The 21,450-nt window shown below is 42.3% G+C and overlaps 3 protein-coding genes across 3 annotated transcripts; 1 reads left to right on the plus strand and 2 right to left on the minus strand.

The window, feature by feature from the left end:
- Positions 1 to 370: 370 nt before the first annotated feature.
- LOC146971360 (uncharacterized) lies at positions 371 to 8,107 on the minus strand. Its single transcript, XM_085806012.1, has 4 exons — positions 7,958 to 8,107; positions 7,497 to 7,656; positions 2,284 to 2,459; positions 371 to 1,809 (listed from the first exon to the last, which is right to left on the minus strand). The coding sequence occupies exons 1-4, from the start codon at positions 8,105 to 8,107 to the stop codon at positions 1,426 to 1,428; spliced, it is 870 nt and encodes a 289-aa protein (XP_085662138.1). The 3' UTR covers positions 371 to 1,425.
- On the plus strand, positions 8,108 to 15,611 carry toe1 (target of EGR1, exonuclease). The gene is made up of 8 exons (XM_085806011.1): positions 8,108 to 8,983; positions 9,127 to 9,167; positions 9,301 to 9,397; positions 9,645 to 9,803; positions 9,958 to 10,071; positions 10,502 to 10,650; positions 11,159 to 11,321; positions 14,758 to 15,611. Exons 1-8 carry the CDS (start codon positions 8,870 to 8,872, stop codon positions 15,514 to 15,516), a joined length of 1,596 nt encoding a protein of 531 aa, XP_085662137.1. The 5' UTR covers positions 8,108 to 8,869; the 3' UTR covers positions 15,517 to 15,611.
- A 2,747-nt stretch (positions 15,612 to 18,358) lies between these two features.
- Positions 18,359 to 21,084, minus strand: LOC146971362 (uncharacterized). The gene is made up of 2 exons (XM_085805973.1): positions 20,890 to 21,084; positions 18,359 to 19,344 (listed from the first exon to the last, which is right to left on the minus strand). Exons 1-2 carry the CDS (start codon positions 20,960 to 20,962, stop codon positions 18,494 to 18,496), a joined length of 924 nt encoding a protein of 307 aa, XP_085662099.1. The 5' UTR covers positions 20,963 to 21,084; the 3' UTR covers positions 18,359 to 18,493.
- Between the last annotated feature and the right edge of the window lie 366 nt (positions 21,085 to 21,450).

Here is a 21,450-nt window from a genome sequence, read left to right on the forward strand (position 1 = left end):
AACCTTTGTGTTACCAACATTACCTACAGTTCACTTCAGGTGATGAACCAGATACAAAACAAATATCTAATCTTTCACGCGAGTGATTCGCTCAAAGTCCAAACGAAGCCAGTGTAAAAAATTCTTTGTTGTATTCAGGGTAAAGATAACTTTAAGAGTGGCTACTCACAGCAGTTTCCTTTCAACTCTAATATCACCGGTGGAGTGATGCCAATGATGCTGTTTTATCAGTTACCTGACGTAATGTTATGGACATTTAGATGTAGTGAGATGTAGGCTATATGTCTCTCTCACATACAAAAACAAAGAAAGCTACACATAATTCTGAACAGCCATTTTATTTTTTCAAACTGCAAGTGTTCTGAATCCTGAATATCATTGTTCACTTTATTTGATTTACTTTGTGATAATTGCAACTGCACTGCAAATGTGAACACTTCAAGACAGAACAAACTTCCAACTAAATGGAATTTAAAATCTATTTCATGTAGAGCATTGTTAACATTGTTTATTTACCAATGAAGGAATTCATTTCCTTTCCCTAACTGAACATAGTGTGTTCCCTATAAAATCAATCCTTTGGGACTGATAGACAACCTTGGAGGCTTATGTAAAACAGCAAAGGTTTCAACTTTGCAAATGTAACCAAAACAGGCTTCATGACTTCAACTGACTTTGTAAAAGAGCGGGTTATTTCAAACATCGCGGTTTGAGACCCCACTAGTTATGTTTTAAGGGAAACATAATCCCAGACACTCAATATTATGCCAGTTGTATGCTACTTGCCTCACACTCACCATCAACAGATACATATCAAATGAATGTCACACAAAAATAAAGTAAAGCTTGTATAAATGCCTGTCCTCATACTGGAGTACCGATATCCTCCTCACACAGGATATCAGGCTTATTTTCTTGAAGTGCATTTGAGTATACTGAATAAAACCAGGGTTTTATTGTGCATGTAAACAGCCAGTGAAACACACATTAATTCTGGCATCGTGCAAATTGCGTCTACATTTGCACACAATCTCAACCTCTCAGCAGGGGTCTGCTTCATTAGACAATGTAGTGTGTCCTGTCAAATGTTCAAGATTATTCTGCAGCTCAGCTTTCTGAGGGTAAGAAACACCATGAGCATAAACCCAAGGCTAGCTGCAAGCCCCAGCATCTCGCGAAGCAAAGCCATGCCTTGGTAGTGCAGATCACAAGCAGGACCAGGTGACATTTAAAACCTGTGAACTCACAATCTCCGTCAAGAGCAGCATACATTTATATTGTGGCTCAAGTCTTTCATAGATAAGATAAGACGCACAATGTGCTACTTTTTCCACTTGACATGGAATCTCCAAATGTCTAACACAGCAAATTCTGCACATTCTTCTTCTTTCAGTATGCTTGGATAGATGATATAAATTGCCAGGATCAGGACAAAACACCTATTAGTTCTTCCTCATCATTGTCCCCAACACCTTCTGTGGGACTGTCGCATGGGGCCATGAGCCCAAGTCCCAGCTCTGCCAGCTCCTCACAGCTCATGTCAGTCGTCACCATGATCTTAGTCTCCAGGCGATTACACAGAGTTCTGTACGATGGCAACGGGTACCCCAGCTCTCTTAAATACTCATAGCCTTTCGTACCAACAGCACAGCGGATCTGTCGAGCCTTCAAAATGGTCTCTGGAGACCAGACGGCCCGGCGGGAGCGCTTGGTGAGGGACAGAGCACGGATCTGATCCTCGTACAGAAAGTTCTGGAGGCCCTTCTCGATCCGGTCCAGACGATAAAGCCGTTTCTTCATCTCCTCCGCCTGGCAGGAAAAAAAAAGGAGGGATGGTTTATTGGGTTTAGAACAGTTGCTAAGCATCTATGCATATTTCAATGATTAAAAAACATGAAATCTTATAAGGTGTAAAGCCAGTGTGTGACCCAGTGACACTTATTGTTGCCCTTTTAGTGTTTTTCTTCTCTCTCTCTTTTCTATACTTTCTTTAATTCCTTTTTCTTGCTTCATGTGTAATGTTTCAAAATTTTACTATTTTGGGTTTTATTTGAACTTTTCCAAAATTGTATGTTTTATGGGTTTTTTTTCCCATTTCCAATTCTTACTGTTTAATGTTATGTGAAGCACACTGAGTTGCCCCTTGTATAAAATGTGCTATATAAATAAAGCTGCCTTGCCTAATGTAGCAATATTTTATTAGTGCTTAAAATAAAACACAGGCAACCACTTCTGAAGCAAAAACAAACGACAAGAGAAAAAATATGGTAGCATCCATTCCACCTCCTTCTGTAGCCTTGCAGTGTGCTGCATCTCCTGCTCCAACTGTTTCTTGAGGAGTTGACACTGCGTGCAGGGCTGCTGGTCCTCGCCTGTCCTGTCTGCATCATCATCTTCCAAGCCGGGCAGAGGGGTGCGTCTGGCGTAGCCATGGTCCCCGAAATTTAGCTCCTTATCCACTACAACACAAAACATTGTATAAATAGTACTTGATTTGATCTGGTACATGGTTCAACACGTAACCCATGGCCCGCTGGCCTGGGGCCAGTAAAAGTACAAGCAGGGCAAGTTGAATGGCTAATCATTGTGATTGGCCGGTCACTGGCTCGTACGACAACATGCATTGTGATTCGCAAGAACGCGCGTGGGAAGATCAAAATGCTTCATGTGATCAGGGGCCGGTTGCACCAGCTGGTCCTAAGCCTCCTTCTCACAAAGACCAGGCGTAAAGTAGGAAAATCTTGCCGTTTCTAGTAACAACTAACGGTACTGTTAACGAAAGACGATGGAACTGTAGTAGTAGCGGCGTGCACTGTTCTCCACAACATCTGTGTCACCAAGAGGATCCCCCTCCTCAGGCAACACCATTAGCCGATTCAGGGGAGGATGTGCACGCTCTGGTCCCTGCAGTACATGAGGACGGTGGTGGACGACTAGTCGGTGCACACATTATTAACACCTTATAAGTTAATACAGATCTCTCCTATTGTTTCATCTCATTCAGCTCCTTGTCATTTTAATTGTTTTCACCGTTATGCTTTTGATCAATTCCCGGCTAAAATGCCTGCTCGTTTTAAAGGTAGGGTTGGAGATTCTGGAAAAACGGTTCTAGCAGGCTTCATTTTGAAAATACACAAGTCAAAAGTCCCAGCCACTTTCCTTAGTGTGGAGTGTCGTTGTAGCTACTCTTTCGGGTCTATTTCCGGAATGGACAATGAGAGCGACGTCATTTTTTTTTAATGAAAGCGGGACACTTCAGCCTTTACAACGATCCCATCTGTGTGTGTCTGTGGCTCCGGACGGGACTCGTGCGCTGTCACATGACGGACTGTGAGCGAAATCACATGATCGTTTAAACATGGTTGCTCTATTGCTGGCTGTTGCTGGCTGTGAGCGCTACCGTCCTTGCTATCGGCTGTCAGGAAATCTCCCGTGTATGCGTGAATGTCTGTGTGAACCTCATGTAATGCCAGGGCTGCACCGTGGCTCTCTGTGGGATTGCCAGTGTTGTGTGGAGAAGTGGCTTGTTGCCGCGAGCAGCATGCAGAGCTCGGCAAGCAGGCGCTTCTCCGCACAACACCGGCTTTCCACACACAAGATGACTTTTGATTGAAACGGCCACGGTTGTCGGCCCCGATAATCGTAAATATTGAACATGTTTAATACTTACAATTATCGGCGCCGAACGTTTTCCAAGCCGATTGTCGGGGGAATTTTGACTCTTAACACACCACACACTACAAGAGAATCTTATAAAATAATCTTAAGAGCTTAAGATAATCGGGCGATGTCTGTCCGTGGTCGGAAGGGGGAAAATCGGGGCAAAATCAGCCCGATTATCTATATGTGTGTGGCAGGCTTTACACTGCTCTCTGAAGCCACACATTCACCTTTCCGCGGACGTACCAGAGCTACACTGCCACCCACCAGGTCCACGGACGTAGGTGAAGACTCTGGTTGCGCAAGCAAGACTCTGGTTGCGCAAGCAAGACTCTGGTTGCGCAAGCAAGAGGAGGGAGACGGCAGTTTGATTGGGCGTAGGCAGAACTAGACATGAAGGCATCTGATTGTTTTTTTCTTTTTGGAGTGAAAAGCATGGATTGGTCAGAGTTTTGTCAGTCCTGCAGCTGCCACAGAGGTCTCTATTTTTTCTTCCTTTTTCTGAATACATAATGTATTGATGACTCTCAGCCTCTCAGGATAGAAGGACCATTTCACCCAGTATAACAAAACGTGTTTCTCAACAGGATTACCAGCTATAACTTTAAACCAAATACAAATATATAACATATAAAAGATGTATAAAAAACATGTATAAAGAAAGAATAACAATGATTGTAAATTAATCAATATTTATTGTTTGTATAAAATCTGTGGTTGATTATTATTAGGCCCCTGGCAAGTCGCCCGCCAAAGGCCCTATTGAAATTGCGTTGTTTATTATTATTCTTACGCAACTTCAAACCCAAATTTGGCCCCTTTCCCAAATTCGGAAAGACACAGATTTTTGCACATGGGAGCCAGTGTTGTTTTCGTTAACGATGACGATGACGAAATATTTTCGTTGACGCCCCTTTTTTTCATGACGATAACGAGACGCTGACGAGATAAACATGGCTCTCTGATGACGAAAACATGACGAGAGGTGTGTGAGTTTTCGTTGACGAGACGAGAACGGACGTAAATGTTAGTGGTCGGGCTGTGATCACCTCTAAATTCCATGTTATGGATTGTCATTACTCTAAGCTTCACATGATTTAGCAACGGCTCCATCAAAAGTAGAACAACGCTGCTGAGACGAGCCGCTGTGCGCCCGGTGCTTGTGATTAGAGCGGCAGAGAGCAGCAGGCAGTGATCAGCTGCTCCGGTGACCGCGGATACTTTCACAAGTATCTGCAACACTGCTGCATCCCATCCTTGTGTGGTCACGTCCACCACCTGGCATGCAGCGCACATTCTGCTCAACACACCTGCCGTCACTCCACCAGAAGATATATGGACGTATTTTAAATATAATCCAGCTGAAAAAAATTTTTAAAAAGCCCCTCCACATTGGGGTTACTTTGTCGTAGGTGGACGAAAATCGATACACATATGTATCATGCCCAGATGTCTTGATGATAAGATGATCTCTTGACATCCTGAACTCAACCCAACAGGAAGTCAGCCATTTTGATTTTCAATTTTCCATGATGACATTTTTGCCATTTATATGAGATTAATAGGGCTCGAAACAAGAACGTCCATAAAACTACACAAAAACCATTTAACATTCCTCCACACTGCTCGTCCACTGCAATCCAAGTGTCCTGAAGGGACATAGTCCAGAGTTTACTCGAAACGTCATTTAGGACATTTTTACAGCCTAAACAGTCCTGTATTGAATTTGCCTGGTGTGCGCTCTGGCGTTCTATTTTTAGCCGTAGCCGCTAGCTTAATGATAACTTATGAGGCTACAGGTTCATTGGATAAACTCACAGTGATTGGCTAACGCATTTCTCATTTCCCATGAGGCTTTTTGCTATTCTACATTAATTTATGAACAAACAAATTAAATTGCTGGTCATTTTTTATTTGTGGTCATGAAAGTTCTGTAACATCTGAACAAAAAGAACTAGAAAAAGATAGGAGGCTAAACAAAAATCAGTAGGCTGGATTGATGAGAGTCTGAGTCACTAGAGCAACCATGAGTGAGAGGTAGAGAGACACCAAGTGGTATAAATATTGGTTGGACTTGCAAGGTGCATAGTTGAAGTAGATATTGGAGCTTTTCAAGGGACCATATTTGATTCTCACTTCTCAGTAGTTGTAACTCAATGGGCCGGCCATGAACGTCACACGGCCGCACAGGGCAGCTTGTGGGCCGGTTCACTTGAGTCTATTGGCCGGCAGGCCGGCAGCGAACGGCGGGAAATCTCTCGGTCGCCCCGATGGCCTCCCCGCCCCGGGACTGTTCATTTGCCTTTGGAGCAAATGTATTTCGAGCGCCAACTTCCGCTTTTCCAGCGCCAGCTTTTCCTGCTCCATTATCAGCTTTCTTGTCTCAGCCTCCACCTTGATGATCTCCTTCTCCAGCAGCAGCTGCTGCAGATCATCTTCTCTCCTCTTTTTTGCTGGTGGTGCTCCGCTGTTTTCATGGAACCGTTGTGGAGAAGTGGCATCGGTAGAGTCTGAAATCAAATAGTGAATTCAGCGGCGAGAGCTGTATATGGTTCGCCATCGCCCAAAAACTTGAAGTTTGACAACGTATCTTTCATGACGCACGTCTTCGTGGGTTGATAGATGGGAAGATTAACAGTCCTTAATTCTGCTCTGTACAGAGTCCAGTCGTGTCGTTGAACCGATGTTTTATCCTTCTACGTGAGTCATGTAACTGAAAACTCTGAATGATCTTTGTGACTGCTACTCTGATATCTTAGAACAGTTTATCCAGAAATTTGCTGATATTTCCTTTGAAATCAGTGCCAAAATTGCTGAAAAATCAATATTTCTTATGCCATGAGCATGGCTGGGAGTGAAAGCTTGACCTGCATAGCAACAGTAACCAAGGGGGCTGGGGCTTAGCGTAGGCAGAGAGAATTTGGTTGTGGCCGCCACTGCTAAATTTCTCAACGGCACCAGCTCACGAGTCTGTGTTTTTTTTTCCCCCTCAGGCTTTTTATGCATTTATTTTGAAAGGAGGGAGACTGGGAGGGGGAGAGGGAGCAAGGGGACATGCAGCGAAGGGGCCGCCCGGTGGAATCGAACTCAGGATCGCTGCAGTGTGCTTGCTCTACCAAGTGAGATATTCAATGCTCGCAGCTCAGCGCATCTAATCTGAGATTCCACCGAGCGACAGACGGTGAGCGGCTGAAGTTCATACCGCCGCTGCTTCAGATTCGGGGCAGACGCACAGTATCCCACATCATTTTAATCCAGGGAAATAACATGTGAACAATTTAACCAATTTCAATAAATAAACACGGTTTTGTTAAAAATAAATGTTACTTTCATTTTTTGGTGGCTGGGCCAGTGAAAATACACAAGGCTAGTAAATCTCAAATCTACTGGCCAAGCAGGACAGTAAGAAAAAAATGTTTTACATGTTATACCATAAATTTAAACAGACTTGTCTGCATTATAAAAGCCAGGTTAAATTCTAACTATGAGGAATTTCAGGATGATGTGACTGATGCTGACTTTGATGATGATTATTCTTAAATTGCTAATTCAAGCTGGTCAGGTCTGTTTTGGGCCACATGGGGGCAGAATATGCAGAGATACACAGCAAGCAAAATTTACAAAGGTGTGTCTATGAACATGTAACAGAAGCATATAAACCATGCGTCTGTCTTGAGTTCACTTGAGCTTGACTATATTCATCAAAAATGGTTAGCTCTCATTTTATGTGAAACAAAATCATTCCAGAGAGAACAGATGTGGTTGAGAAGTTTCGACTGCCACATGTAAAGTAATAGAAAACAATAACTATGACATTTGTTTGTATGCTTAGTTACCTGGGTCAGGTTTCAGGGGCAGCAGGATGAATGGAGCGGGGACTGCAGGATAAGGAGGCTCTCCAACACTGAAGAGAGTTGGGATGGCATTGGGTTTCAGCTTCTTCCCCCCAGCTGGAGACCTGGCTATCTCCTCGAACTGGCTCTGCTCAAAATGATCCTTGGGGAAACAAATCAGACTCACATTTATCCAACTACTCGTGCATCCCAGACACAAGAAAAGATGCTAATGCAGACAGTGAGGACAAAGACTGATTGGATGTGGCAGAAGGAAAGTAGCCTAATGCATCAGAAAGTAATACAAGACATGGATAGATAACATACATATTTTACTTTATATTCTGACGCACTGTTCTAACGTGGGGTTTTAACGTTATATTGGACACGTGCATGATGATACACTAACATCAGAGCCAGGGCATTACGATGCCAGCCTCAGTGTAACTTAAAGTTAAACTTACCTGACAGAGTCTGGAGTGAGGAGTTGGTTCAAAGTCACGACGACAGTTCATCACCCACTTCTTCTTACGGACAGGGTCTTTGGGAAAGCGAAACAGCTGTTTGCCTATGCTGGTTGAATTGGAGCAGTTTGGAGCGGAGCAGCCACCCATTGCGGCAAATTACGACAAACAGAGAAGCTACGGTAACGTTATGTTAAGTTAGCCTGGCTAACAGTGGAGCTCAGCTGGGGATACTAACCATTACCTTTAGCTCTCTCATTCCGCGGCGTAAAAACGAGAAAAAGTTACCTTTGGACTAAACATTCACTCGTGGAAACCAGAGTGCTGTCGTGAAGATGTTTTCAAAGTATTTCAAGCATACAATTTAAAATAGTTTTTCTGGGATAAAATGTTTCTCACTTTGTTTGAGCCAAAATGGCGCACTTCGCTTCGACGGTTGAATGTGGTGACGTATTGTTTATATGCGTCTATTGTAAATGCCTGACCGAAAATGTGATTTAACAGCAAAAAGGCAAACATATAATAATATTTTTGAATATGATTTAGACGATTTATGATTTCATTTTATTTTTAATTGATAGTGGATATTTTTGTTCATGTGTATAGTGACAAACTGGTGTTATTTGTGCTCAGGTAAAAGTCCAACTACCTGGGACTGTTTGTCGGAGGACCCCGAAAAAGCACGTTGAACTGTTTACGGTTGAGCAGAATGAGCGCTAATAAATAGATAAATGTTGAAATAATTGCAGCATTTACGAAGACAATTTAACACAAAAGCAACGAGCTGAGCTCCGCGTACACTGGCTAACAATGAACAACTTTATATGGTAGTCGGCTGAGCTAGCGGAAACTGTAGCATTGGTGAGAGCCACGAGAAAGACCTGTTAGCTTTACTTTCTGCACGAGACAAACATGACATCTTCACTGGTTGTTCCAGTCATTGACGTCCACAATGATAATTTCAAAGAGCTTTGGCCTGCTATGGTAGTGGCCATTAAAACGTCGTCCTTCGTTGCACTAGACACGGTGAGTATAAATGTTTAAAATGTTATAAATGACAGTTTCCCCTCTTCTTTATTACTGGGGAGGCACACTTGCGATAGTACTGCAAGTGCATAGTTACACAATCATAAATGCTAATACATAGCACTTGGTCTCTGTTGTTTCAGGAGCTGAGTGGTCTTGGGAATAGGAAATCCCTGCTGGCCGAGTGAGTAAACGTCTTTCTTTTCACTTCTTCCTAATACCACCACACACACGCGCGTAATGTTCACAAGTTACTATCATACACGCAGAACTGGATGATAAATATGAGTTTGCACTGATAATCTGTTATGTTTCAGATCTATAGAGGACAGATATAAAGCCATCTGCCATGCAGCGCGCTCTCGCTCTGTCATCTCCCTGGGATTTGCCTGCTACAATAAACTGGACTCCAAGGTACAAGATGATTTATCCAACAGCATAAAACCTCTAGACACTGGCATCCACATTCTGTATATCATAGTGATTATTGTTTACAGTTAACGTAATATGTACAAGTGGAAGAAAGCTAATTAGATTGTCCCCAAACATACTTGATGAGAATTTGTCCCTGCAGACTTCTTCAATCTTGTGTTATGTCTGTGATCCTCTTTATCTTCTTGTTGGTACTTTATTTTATCTTCCCTCTCACCTCTTTGCCCAGGCTGCAGACACATACCTGGTCCAGGTGTATAACCTCACACTGCTGTGTTCAGAGGAGTACATCATAGAGCCCCAGTCTGTCAAGTTCCTGGTGCAGCATGGATTTGACTTTAACAAGCAGTACACTCATGGAATCCCTTACTGCAAGGGCAATAATAAGGTGAGAACAACAAGGTGCCAACATGCTTCATGCTGTTTAGGGTTTTGCTAAGTGTCCTGAACCCAGTTCTGTGGCCACGATGCTCTGTATTATAATAATTGAACTTTCTCAGATGTCATTGTTTGATTTCTGGCTGCCTTTTCTCTCTCTGCAGGGAGTAACTGATGCCAGGGGGGTCCACATCAGGGCATTGTTCACTGAACTGCTGCGCGCTCGGAAACCTCTGGTGCTCCACAATGGCCTCATTGACATGGTCTTCCTTTACCAGGTATATCTAGACTCTAAAGACACACAGCCAGTCTCATTTGTGATTGAGCAATCATCACCTGTAGCCTTTACAGGACTGTTAAATGCTCACATCAGTAGTGGACCAGAAATCCTGTCCTGCCATTGGTCACTTCCATCCAAAAATGGTTAGATAGATATGTGTGTAGCAGCAGTAGCATTTGATTTATTTTGTCTTAAAACAAAAAGTGAACTCTTATCTTCTATTTGTTTTACTTAAAGCAGCAGACTTCATACAACATTTACAGTTGCACTTGTGTTACATTTCTTCACCTGACTGTGGGTATATAGTATTTATCCAGCAAGTTAACTGCCAGTGTCAGCTTTATGATGTTAGTTGACTCATCTTCGGTTTGTATTTTTCTCACAACATACAGTATTTATTTAATCACTGCTTATTTGTTCTGTACCAGAGTTTTTATGCTCACCTGCCTGAGCGCCTGGCCACCTTCACAGCCGACCTGTCTGAGATGTTTCCTGCCGGCATATATGACACCAAATACGTCACAGAGTTTGAGCTGCGTCTCACCGCATCCTACCTGGAATATGCCTATAAAAAATGGTGAGTATGGATTTATAATATACGCTCAAATTACTGTATATACTGTACATCAGCTATACTTTGAATTTAGCTACAAACCTGACCTACAAACACTTAGAAGTCATGTGTTATAACAGTTAAAATGTAGTCAAACTACAGACTGCCTGCTAGTAATTCTAGTTTTTAAAGCTTTTTCCTATAATATATGCTTGAAAATTGTTATTTGTGTGCATTTGTGTCTACCTCAGTCAATATGCAAAGGATGTCACAATAATGTAGTGAAAAGCAAAGCAGAAGGACTGTGGGTGTAATGATAAAAAAATATATATATATATGTTTACAAATAACCAAGTCCAGTTGCTTTCGATTGAAAATTCCTTTGAGATACTATGACCTGGACAAATGAGAACATGCACAGGCTAATAATAAAAGTGTTCTTGAGTCTTTGCCACTTAACAAAGCAGTTGTGAATGTTTTCATGAGTTATAATCTCTCTGTGTTTCTTCATATTATGTCCTTCAACTTCCAGTAAGCTGGATAACAGCCGCAGTTTGACCTCTGGAGGGACCGGACCTCATCTTCATGTGGAGTTCTGTCAGTATGCTGGTCACATGTCCAGCTACGTGGACTACAGAGAGTGTCCAGCAGTACTCTCCTCTGAGGGACAGACTGAAGTCTGCCAACGCTTCTCTGTGAGTTTAAAAACATTTTTTACTCTGATGACACTTTCAGTTTGACTAAAACGCTCCATCTGAAGTGAGATTAAAGGGATAGTTCAACATTTTGGCAAATTGGCCCATTGCCATAAACCCTATAGTTTTAGGAGTAGGTTCATTACCTTTAATTGTCGGTGCAAACTGTTTTTAGTACGGCGGAGCAGAGCCACAAGCTGCTCAGAGCTATGCTACGGAGGCTAATGGGATTTCTTGGTTTCCCTCATCAAACTCATCAAATACACAATCCAACAACTCCAAAACGCTCTGGTGGACAAGTTGTGACCTGCACATTCACCACACTATGAGATAATAACGGAATGTTACGAGAGAGAGTTGTTTTTGAGGTAAATTCATGCAAAACCACTGATGTGCGTTCCCGTCGGGGGCAGTTTTTAGGCAAGCAGTCTCTGCATTTGCCTCGATAACAACGTTCTGTTATTATCTAATAGTGTGGAGAATGTGCAGGTCATAACTTGTCCACAAGAACTAGAGATGGTCCCGATCGATCTGCAACTGATCGGATCGGGCCGATATGATAAAAAAAAACAATCGATCGGGAAATCCAATCAAAGGTTAAAATCACCGATCCGATCGCATTATCCACCTTTTTCCGAACGTCAAAAACATAAGCCGGTTTTGACCATAGATGACGTTCGGAAACTTGTGGATACATGCAGCCCTGCTGCATCCACGCGTGCAGACAGTAAAATAAGGCTGCCTGTATCACAATTGCATGTGTGTAATAGTGTGTGTAATGTGTGTAATTGATCATGTGAAGCATGCAAGACAGGGAGCGAGCGTCTCTCTCCCTCTCTCTCCCTCTCTCTCTGCGTGTGTGTGACTGGCAGCATAGACAGCTGCATCACGATGAAGCGGCATTTGCTGGGATTAAAGTTCCCCGTCGCAAGAACGGATTTCGACCAGTATGTGTGTGTGAGACACCGCGACGCAAAGTGCCGCGATCCTCCGCGGCCGGCTCGCACCGTGCAGCAATTGTTTCGGCGTCTGGTCTATTTTGTGCATGAGTGAGAGAGAACCCGGTCGCTCTCGACACCGGTGGACCACGGACCGAATCCTGCGGCTGGATTCCAAAATTAGACAAAATGCTCCGAGTCCTTACGCTGTCAAAACAGGCTTGTTACTTGTTTCAACCTTATTGACATATAGATGCGCAAATAAGCAATAGAAAACGATCTTTTTTCCCTTAGGTGTGTGACTGACTCAGTGTCACTCCCAGTAAGATGCTGTACTTAGTGTCTGCTCATCAAAATCCTAACGCCTAAATTCCACTGGATGCGGAACGGCTGCAGATCCGCTCCGGTACGGCGGCGGAGCCGTTACGTATTAATTATAATCACCGTGTGAGCGTCCACCGACTCCAGGTCCGCTGCGTCGTGGGTCCGGAACGGCACCGGCATCCGGCAGCCCTCGCAAAAGATACGCAGAGCTTCTATTTTTGCCGGACGCCGGAGCACGGCGCATCAAGCAGCACAGAGCAGGTCGTGTATGACAGGAAATCGCGGGTAAAATACAAAATAAAACACCCGGTTAATTTTCAAAATAAAATACACCATGTTTACAGCGGAGCATATTTCCTGCTTTAGCCTACACCTTGAAAACGTTGTAATGGGCAGCGACCGGCCTGAAGTCAGCAGCTCGGAGGTTTTCAGACATCATTTCACCCCGTTTACACCATGGACAAGGAGATAGTGATTATAAAATCAAGTCAGGTCAGCACCAAGTTGTTTCTCTACTTCTCCTCTGGATTAAATTAATTGTTTTTGATTTTGTGGTTCACTTTATGGAAACTACAACCGGCTTTATCGCGAGATCACGTGTTCCCGCTGTGCGGCAGAGCCGCAACAATCAACATCACGGACGGAACCGGTGTGAGTTGACGGAGTCGGAGTACGCAGCCGCTCCGTAGCGGACCCGTTTCGGAATCGTTCCGCATCCAGTGGAATCCCGGCGTAAGTCCAACAATGTGCAGACAGAGCAGGAATATGAAGACTCCTGACTGAAAAAAACGTTATGGGTAGCAGGGCCGGTCCTAGAGTCTGGGGGGCAAAGAAGCCCCCTTTTACATTTAAGTTCATTTCAGAGCCTGTACTTTCTTACTACTTGAGTAAAGGAGTTGAATCAGTACTTCTACTTTTACCAGAGTATTTTTGCATGAGTGGATGAATTAATGGGGGAAAAAAGAGTAAAAAAAATATAAATATTAATAATATTGTCCCATGTGATCGATCGGATCGGTGAGGCTTTAGGTGATCGGTGATCGGTATCGGTCCCAAAAAACCTGATCGGACCATCTCTAACAAGAACGTTTTGGAGTTGTTGGATTGTGTATTTGATGAGTTTGATGAGGGAAACCAAGAAATTTCATTAGACTCAGCGTAGCTCTGAGCATCTTGCGGCTCTGCTCCGCTGTTCTAAAAATAGCTTGCACCGACAATTAAAGGTAACAAACCTACTCCTACCATAGGGATTATGGCAATGGGCCAATTTGCCAAACTGTTGAACTATCCCTTTAAACAAATGAAGTAATGGAATAAAGGGCTGAGGAAAGATAGACTTTTAGACTTTCTCTTTTTACTTTATGTGTCTGTATCCCACAGAATTGTGATTCCCATCCTATGGGTTTAAATATATATATTATATTAAGGCCTATCACTGCCACAGACCATCACAGTCAATTTAGTCCTGAATGTTTTATTATTTTCATTCAAATAAAAAGTGCTCTGAGAAGGCATAATCTGGCCTCCTCATTGTTAAAGGGTCAAATTGGCCTAAAACATTTTTTAGACCCCATTCAGATGTGGTATACCATCTCCATTGTGACAGTTGTGATCGAATCACAAGAGGGCAGTCCTAAATACAAGTGTGAATGTACCCAAGATGCATTCTGGGCGCAGTGATCCAATCACTCAGACCACATTCAGAGGTGGTCTGGGCCACATGTGGCCACATTCTTACAGCAGTGTGAACACCAATGCATTCTGACCACACTGAAGGACCAACAACTCTACATGAACCAAAAATATTCATAAAATTCAAATGAATAAAATGATTTTTAAAAGCTGGGCACAGCACATTAATTCACTCATCACCTCCCACTTCCTCCTTTTTCTCTCTCTTTCTCCTGGTCTTTCGCCCCCTACCCCTCTCTCAGACAAACAAGCACATTAACGCATCTGTCAGTTGGGTAGAAACAATAGTTTATTTACACATGTAGCTGGGAAGTGAGATGTGATCATAAGAGGTAAAACAGGTGTGAACTGAAACTTAGAGCTGAGCACTTGTGATGGGATCACTCATGATGCAGGTTAATACCAGGTGTGAACAGGTCTGTAGTTTTTCCAGTGGGCCATGTCTTGGAAAAGTTGTGTCTTGACATGTGTCTGTTTGACAGGCATTTGGCTGGTGTCCAAATGGTACCCAGTGCCCATTATCCCACGACACTGACCTGATCATCCTCCAGGATGAGAAAGGAAAAGAGGACAAGAGGAAGAAGAGGAAGAGACATAGAGAGAAGAGGAAAAGTGAAGGAGTGGTGACAGATGAGTCCTCCATCCTCGAAAGTGCCCCCTTAAACAAAATCCCCCACATGGAGGTTGATCAAGAGCAAACTCCAGATAACAACCCAAAGGTGACAGCTGATCTGTGTGCAGAGACTGGGCTGCTGATGGACAGTAATAGAAACACCCAACAGAGTGAAGGAGAGAACATGAAAACAGACAGCGCAGGGAACGGAAAGTGCGAAGACATCCCAGACTCCAGAAACTCTGACGAGGACACCGACATGAAAACAAACACAGACGACAAGCTGGAAAGTAGAACAGCAGATGGAGACAGAGAGAGGTCTAGTGGCCACTCAGCTGGGACTGGCCCTCAGAAGAAGAATGACGCAGGAACACACCGGGCGGGATTTGATGCCTTTATGACGGGATACATCTTCGCCCACTCACATGCCCTCTCCAGGAGGGAAGGAGCAGGAACTGTGGAAGTGAATGAGAACAAGGACGACGAGCAGACATGGCTTCCTACCTGTCTCAATAAGGTTTACCTCAGTGGGAAGGTAGCTCCTCTCAACGTGGTTAAAAGCACATTCTCCAAGTCATCCAAGGCCCACACACACAAGATGGAGATGGTGTGGGGAGGAAGGATGTAGTGTGCACACTCACACTTACAAGGACACTTTTATGTTTATGCAGGGAGGTTCACAACTTAAGTACATCCCAGTGTAATGTTTTTTTTTTTTTATGTTCATGACAACAGGAGAACAGCCGTTATAATTATCCCTTTTATGTCAGTGAAAATTAAAGGTGTACAGAAATGGCCGTTTGTCCTGTTTGTCGCGCCGAGTTGTCACGAGCTGCAACACGAGTTTACCCGAGTGAGGAAAACGAATTTGATTGGTCGTTATCGAGCGGGCGGGATATTCAAAGCTTGGGGCGAGTCCGAGCTCCGTGTGGGATTACGGATCCAATATCAGTGGCTGATGAATCGTGTACAGGCTGACGTATAATCCGTGCGCCTGCATTATCCAATGCGGGAAATAAAAATACACACTTTCATCCCGGATTTACTCAAAAATGGAATTTTGCACAAAGTTTGGCCTACATCGTCTGAAAGATGAGTTATCACATTAATTTTATGATCCAGAGTGAGCTCAAATTCAGTTTTCTTTTCTGTACACCTTTAAAAAGCACTGTTTTTTTAAATTAGTTAATTAATCAGTCAATTAAAAAATGTTTTAGTCATTTTGCTCCAGGTTCTCCAATGCAGTGATTTGTTACTTTTCTTAATATTTTATTTTCTTAACCTTATACTAGTATCTTAGAGGTTTTGGGGTTATGAGTGTTGAACAACAATAACATTAAGAAAAGAATGAGCAAACCACTGGAGACTTGGGAACCCACCAATAAATTACAGGCAGTATCATGACTGTGCTAGCAGACATAAGACCATGATTGCCAAGTGGTTATTCTACATTCTGTCTTTTGTATTATGAAATATTAAGAAAAAAAATAAACATATTCTCTGTATGGTTTTTGTCTCTCTTTCAGTTTTATTTGGGAAGACAAAGATAGAGAACAGACTCTCCAAATCTATTACTTTATATAAACCAATACAATAAATGAAGTGGTCCAATGTACAGTACTACCTTCAAGTTGTGCCATATGATACGTTTTCAGTTTGTATTAGGAACAGTAAACCAGTAGTGGTGGACAGATAGGCTGACAATGGCACAGATTAAGCCTCAGAACAATACTTCTAATAAAAAATGCAAAACTGTAGTAGGGTTATTGCAGGATATTAGTCAATAGAAGTCACCAGGAACATTAGTTTCAAACTACTGAGTTATCTATAGGCAGTCAGTTGAAACCAAACTAGCACGGGATACAACATATAAGATGAAATAACCCTGCACAAGTTATACTAAGTGAATAACATAGTGTAACCTAGTATGAATAACATAACAAGCTAGCAAAATAACAACATTTCTTTTTTCTGTCTTCAGGTGAGAAACTCATCCTCACCTCACTGTCAGTAAACCACAGTGGTTCAGTCATTAGAACAAGACAACAGATAAAATACTGATATACATACATGAGGTTAAAGGGATAGTTCAACATTTTGGCAAATTGGCCCATTGCCATAATCGCTATAGTCATAGCAGTAGGTTCATTACCTTTAATTGTAGGTGTAAGCTATTTTCAGTACGGCGGAGCGCAGCAGCTGGCTGCTCAGAGCTACGCTATGGAGGCTAACGGAATTTCTTGGTTTCCCTCATTAAACTCATCAAATTCAACATCCCAAAACTCCACAGCGCTTTTGTAGACAAGTTGTGACCTGCACAACCACCACGCTATGAGATAATGACGGAACGATACGAAACGGAGCCGTTTTCGAGGTAAATTCAGGGTAAATACGGAGACTGCTTGCTGAAAAACTGTCCCTGAACGCAACGCGCATCAGCGGTTTTGTATGAATTTACCTCGAAAACGGCTCCGTTTCGTATCGTTCCGTCATTATCTCATAGCGTGGTGGTTGTGCAGGTCACAACTTGTCTACAAAAGCGCTGTGGAGTTTTGGGATGTTGAATTTGATGAGTTTAATGAGGGAAACCAAGAAATTCCGTTAGCCTCCATAGCGTAGCTCTGAGCAGCCAGCTGCTGCGCTCCGCTGTACTAAAAATAGCTTACACCTACAATTAAAGGTAACGAACCTACTGCTATGACTATAGCGATTATGGCAATGGGCCAATTTGCCAAAATGTTGAACTATCCCTTTAACATAACAGTCTGTCTTCATATTGAGACCTCATTATTTGTCATTTTCCTGATAAGCTCATACTCACCCTTTTTGTCCACAGTGAGCTGCAGCAGCTCTGGTAGTTGAGTTGGAACAGAAAAATGGAAATAACAGTGAGTAAAACAGACTCAAGATATCATAATCACCAAGTTGAGCCAACAAATAAGTGTTCATGAGTGAATGAGGTCATTATGTGACAAGTTTACACAATCCCTTATACATTATTTCTCTGATTTTACTTAGTCACAGTCTAATCCAGGCAACTTCTGCTCAAGTAGGAAGCTTGTATTTACCTTTTTTGTCCAAAGTGAACAGAAAAAGAAAGAAAGAAATGTAATTAAATTAATTAAAATTTGACTTTCATTGTGTTCGTATGAGATATTACTCAAAGTCACTTTCTTCCCTCTCTATTACACTTAACATCTGTGTAGTGCTTACTAGGTTTATACTGTATGTATGCCTATTTAGAGAAGATTTCTACTTTCTTCTCTGTAGCACAGAAGGTGGAGTACAGTCCAGTGATTTCTTCCACTTGTGTTGACCAGTGGGTGGACTGCCATGTGTTACTTAAATTCTACAACACTGGTCATCAATAGGCTATCAATTAGTGGGAGTCAAGCAAGATAAAACTAACCCCCAAGGCAGACGCAAATACCTGCCCTCAGAATGAGTCATTCAAGAGACCATGCAGACATGAACATAGTCAAGATAGTTACCAGTGCAAGAGGCTCACTGGGGTGTCATCAGCCCGGTCAGACCACGTTGGCCATGTTAGGAAATCAATGGCCCTGCCAGACGCAGAAGCCACTTGTCAGAGGAGCATCGATTAGTTAATCTGAGTCGGTCTCATCAGACCACCTTGGCCTCTTGGCAGAAGGTTCCTCATCATCACTTTCTATCCTTCTCCTTATGGAGGAGCTGAAGCCAGAAGTTGAAGGAATTACAACTTCTACTTCCAGAGAGCTGTCGCTGCTAATCCCTAAACATTCTTCTGTGCTGAGAGGCCCAATGGTCTCAGGTTGACCAAGACCGAACACCTCGAGTTCAGGGATTTCATTCTCCGGACCAATGGCATCAATTCCAGGATCTTGTTCAGGTCTCTCTTGTCGGTTCTGCGCAACCAGTCGCTCAGGAACATGAGGATCATCATTTAAGTAAGGGAAAGCATGAAGACCGGCGTACTGAGGGACATAAGGAGCTGCATAGCGAGGGGCGAAAAGAGGGGCATAACCAAAAGCAAAGGGATCAACATAAGCAGGGACATAAGGAGGAACATAAGCAAAAGCAAAAGGATTAGCATAAGGAAAAGAATGAGGGAGAGCATTAAGCAAACCATAAGGATAGACATAGGGGAAAGGGAAAGGAAGAGCATAAGGGACAGCATGGGGAAGGTGATGATAAACTGGAATCTCCATCCCAACGTTTGGTGATGGGAGCTGCTGAAAGGGAGGAGAGGGAGCTCTGATATTTAGATCATCATTATGATTCACTGCCTCCTCTCTTTCCTCCCCTCTCCTGCTGCTGGGCTGGTCAAGTATACCATCATCAGCATCATCATCATCCCCACTGCTTTCAGCATCTCTCTGAGGGGGCAGAGGAGGGTCATTGATGATCCCGTTCTCTTCTGGCCTTTCAGCATCAGGGTGTTCAATGTTGTTGTTCAACGGCCAAAAGAAGGCACCTGGAAAATGTGTTTTAAAAATGCCCATTAGATCATTCCATAAAAAAGAAAAAATCTGTCAACTAATTTCACCATTATAAATTGAGTGTATAGGCATGTGTAATATCAAATCATGTGCTGCTGTTTGTTGCCCTTAACATTGCTTTTTCACTTTAGTCTACAAGATCTTTGTCAAACATCAGGGAAATATCTGTGACAACACAATGCAGGCTGCACAAAAAATATTATAGACAAACAGCACAGAAGTGTGGCATTTGACATAATGACACTTTTGATTCTCACTGGATCACCCCATGCTTTAGTGATTAGGAATTTGATATTTGATATTGAACCCTTTCCATATAATTCCCACCAAGAAAACATAATTTTCTTCTTTCTTCTATGATGATATGTCTCCCCCTAGTGCCAAAATGCTGAGTTGTGCAGGTGTTGAGGTGGAGAGCAGCTTCAGATCATGGCTATTGACAATGATTATAGCTAGAGCAGACACAGGGATGACATTCCCTCACTCACACTGTTTTGATAGTGGTGTTGGAGGCACATGTGTCCAAATGAGGAATTATTGACATAATGCCAGCAATGAATGTCAGATCTTATGTAAAAGTCAAGTAAAGGTTCTGCATTTGTTTCTTAACTATTTTATCAACAGGGTTTAGTTGGATCGATCATATCAGATTCAGATTCATATATTTTATTCATGTACTAAGAAAGAAAGAGTGCTTATAGATCTGATACATACATGTCTATCTTCTTATATCAGTAACACTTTATAAAAAGTACACACTATTACGCATTAGTTAAGCATTAAATATACTGAATTCATCATTTTTAACACATCATTATGTAGTTTATGAACACAATTAAAAATGTTTTACTCATCATTGCTAAGCACTAACTGTATTTTTAAACTAGCCTACTAATGAGTATGCATGCGTTATAAATGAAGAATTCAGTATTTATTATGCTAGTGTACTTATTATAAAGTGTGTTACCCTTATATCCTATGATCTTATAGATCATAATGAATTAATTTGTGAATAGCGAGTTGGTCAAAATAATGTAGGCTAGCGTTAGTCTAGTGCGGGTTTTATAAACTCTGTAAAGTAGGGCCTATAGCCTATGCAGCATAAAACATAAATAGGCCTATGAATATTTCTAAATTGTTCTAGGACATGAGTGAATGTTTTTATATTTCATCTCTGCTTGTAGCCTACTTGACACAGTTTCAGTGGTCCGCAGATCACAGGAGTTGAACCAGGCCACTCAGGTGTGCGCTGATCCGTGATCATCTGTGCTTCCGGTACCAATCGGGTCGTCACTGTTGCTTGTTGCTACCCTACACCGAGGGGTTTGGGATAGCCTAACTAAGATTTACTGTCCACTCCTGCATCTATCACATCTCATCATTAGGCCAAGTTATGAAGATGTCGGCTATAGCTAAGCTCTACAGGTAAGGTGAGCACAGCACCTCTGAAGGTTCAATAATAAAACATCACTTTGCGTCACCAGATCATTGTGCCATTAGATTAGAACAGGCTATCTTACCTGCAATGTCGCTGATCCACCGCCTGACTCTTTCCAGCAGGTGCTCCTGTCTGGGGGGTCCATTAAAAGACATGTTCCGACAAAGATGTTATTCTTACTATGAAAGTTTCCTTGATATTTCCTTTTGCTTCTTAAGATGTGTTTTGCTTCAGTGTCCGACAGTTGCTTTTGAAGCACGTGAGCAGTTATCCGAGAGTTCAGCTTCCAACAAACAAGGTTTAGGCTAAATGCTCGTACGGTGATTTTCCGAGTCAAAAAAGTTGAAAATTTTAATTCAGTTTTCACAAATTTAATTTAGTGAGAACTATTTATTAGCATGTTGACCATGTTACCAACTATAATGGACAACTATAATTTTTTTTTTTTTTTTTCATCTATCAAACATAGATTTAGTTTTCTGTAATTGGTGTTACCACGTGGTAGCCTAACACCAGTAACACCAATGACAAATATCTACAAAAGGCTAATTATACAAAATAGTGTCCAAGCTAGCTCAAAGTCAGCATGAGTCAGCACCTTAAAATCTATAAATTATACTTATTAAACTGTTTTTTTTCCCAT

This window comes from Trachurus japonicus, chromosome 17, assembly GCF_045865225.1.
Source record: "Trachurus japonicus isolate A0001 chromosome 17, Traja_1.0".
Taxonomy (NCBI): domain Eukaryota; kingdom Metazoa; phylum Chordata; class Actinopteri; order Carangiformes; family Carangidae; genus Trachurus; species Trachurus japonicus.

What these genes read in the sequence shown, in the direction of transcription:
- LOC146971362 (XM_085805973.1), bottom strand. Translation starts at nt 20,962, where the DNA reads ATGTCTTTTAATGGACCCCCCAGACAGGAGCACCTGCTGGAAAGAGTC. An exon ending in GTGGATCAGCGACATTGCAG is followed by an intron (nt 19,345 to 20,889) that starts GTAAGATAGCCT and finishes CACATTTTCCAG; the next exon opens with GTGCCTTCTTTTGGCCGTTG.
- toe1 (XM_085806011.1), top strand. Translation starts at nt 8,870, where the DNA reads ATGACATCTTCACTGGTTGTTCCAGTCATTGACGTCCACAATGATAAT. An exon ending in CCTTCGTTGCACTAGACACG is followed by an intron (nt 8,984 to 9,126) that starts GTGAGTATAAAT and finishes CTGTTGTTTCAG; the next exon opens with GAGCTGAGTGGTCTTGGGAA. An exon ending in ACTGCAAGGGCAATAATAAG is followed by an intron (nt 9,804 to 9,957) that starts GTGAGAACAACA and finishes CTCTCTCTGCAG; the next exon opens with GGAGTAACTGATGCCAGGGG.
- LOC146971360 (XM_085806012.1), bottom strand. Translation starts at nt 8,107, where the DNA reads ATGGGTGGCTGCTCCGCTCCAAACTGCTCCAATTCAACCAGCATAGGC. An exon ending in GCCCCTGAAACCTGACCCAG is followed by an intron (nt 2,460 to 7,496) that starts GTAACTAAGCAT and finishes TTTGTGTTGTAG; the next exon opens with TGGATAAGGAGCTAAATTTC. An exon ending in CTGCAAGGCTACAGAAGGAG is followed by an intron (nt 1,810 to 2,283) that starts GTGGAATGGATG and finishes TTTTCCTGCCAG; the next exon opens with GCGGAGGAGATGAAGAAACG.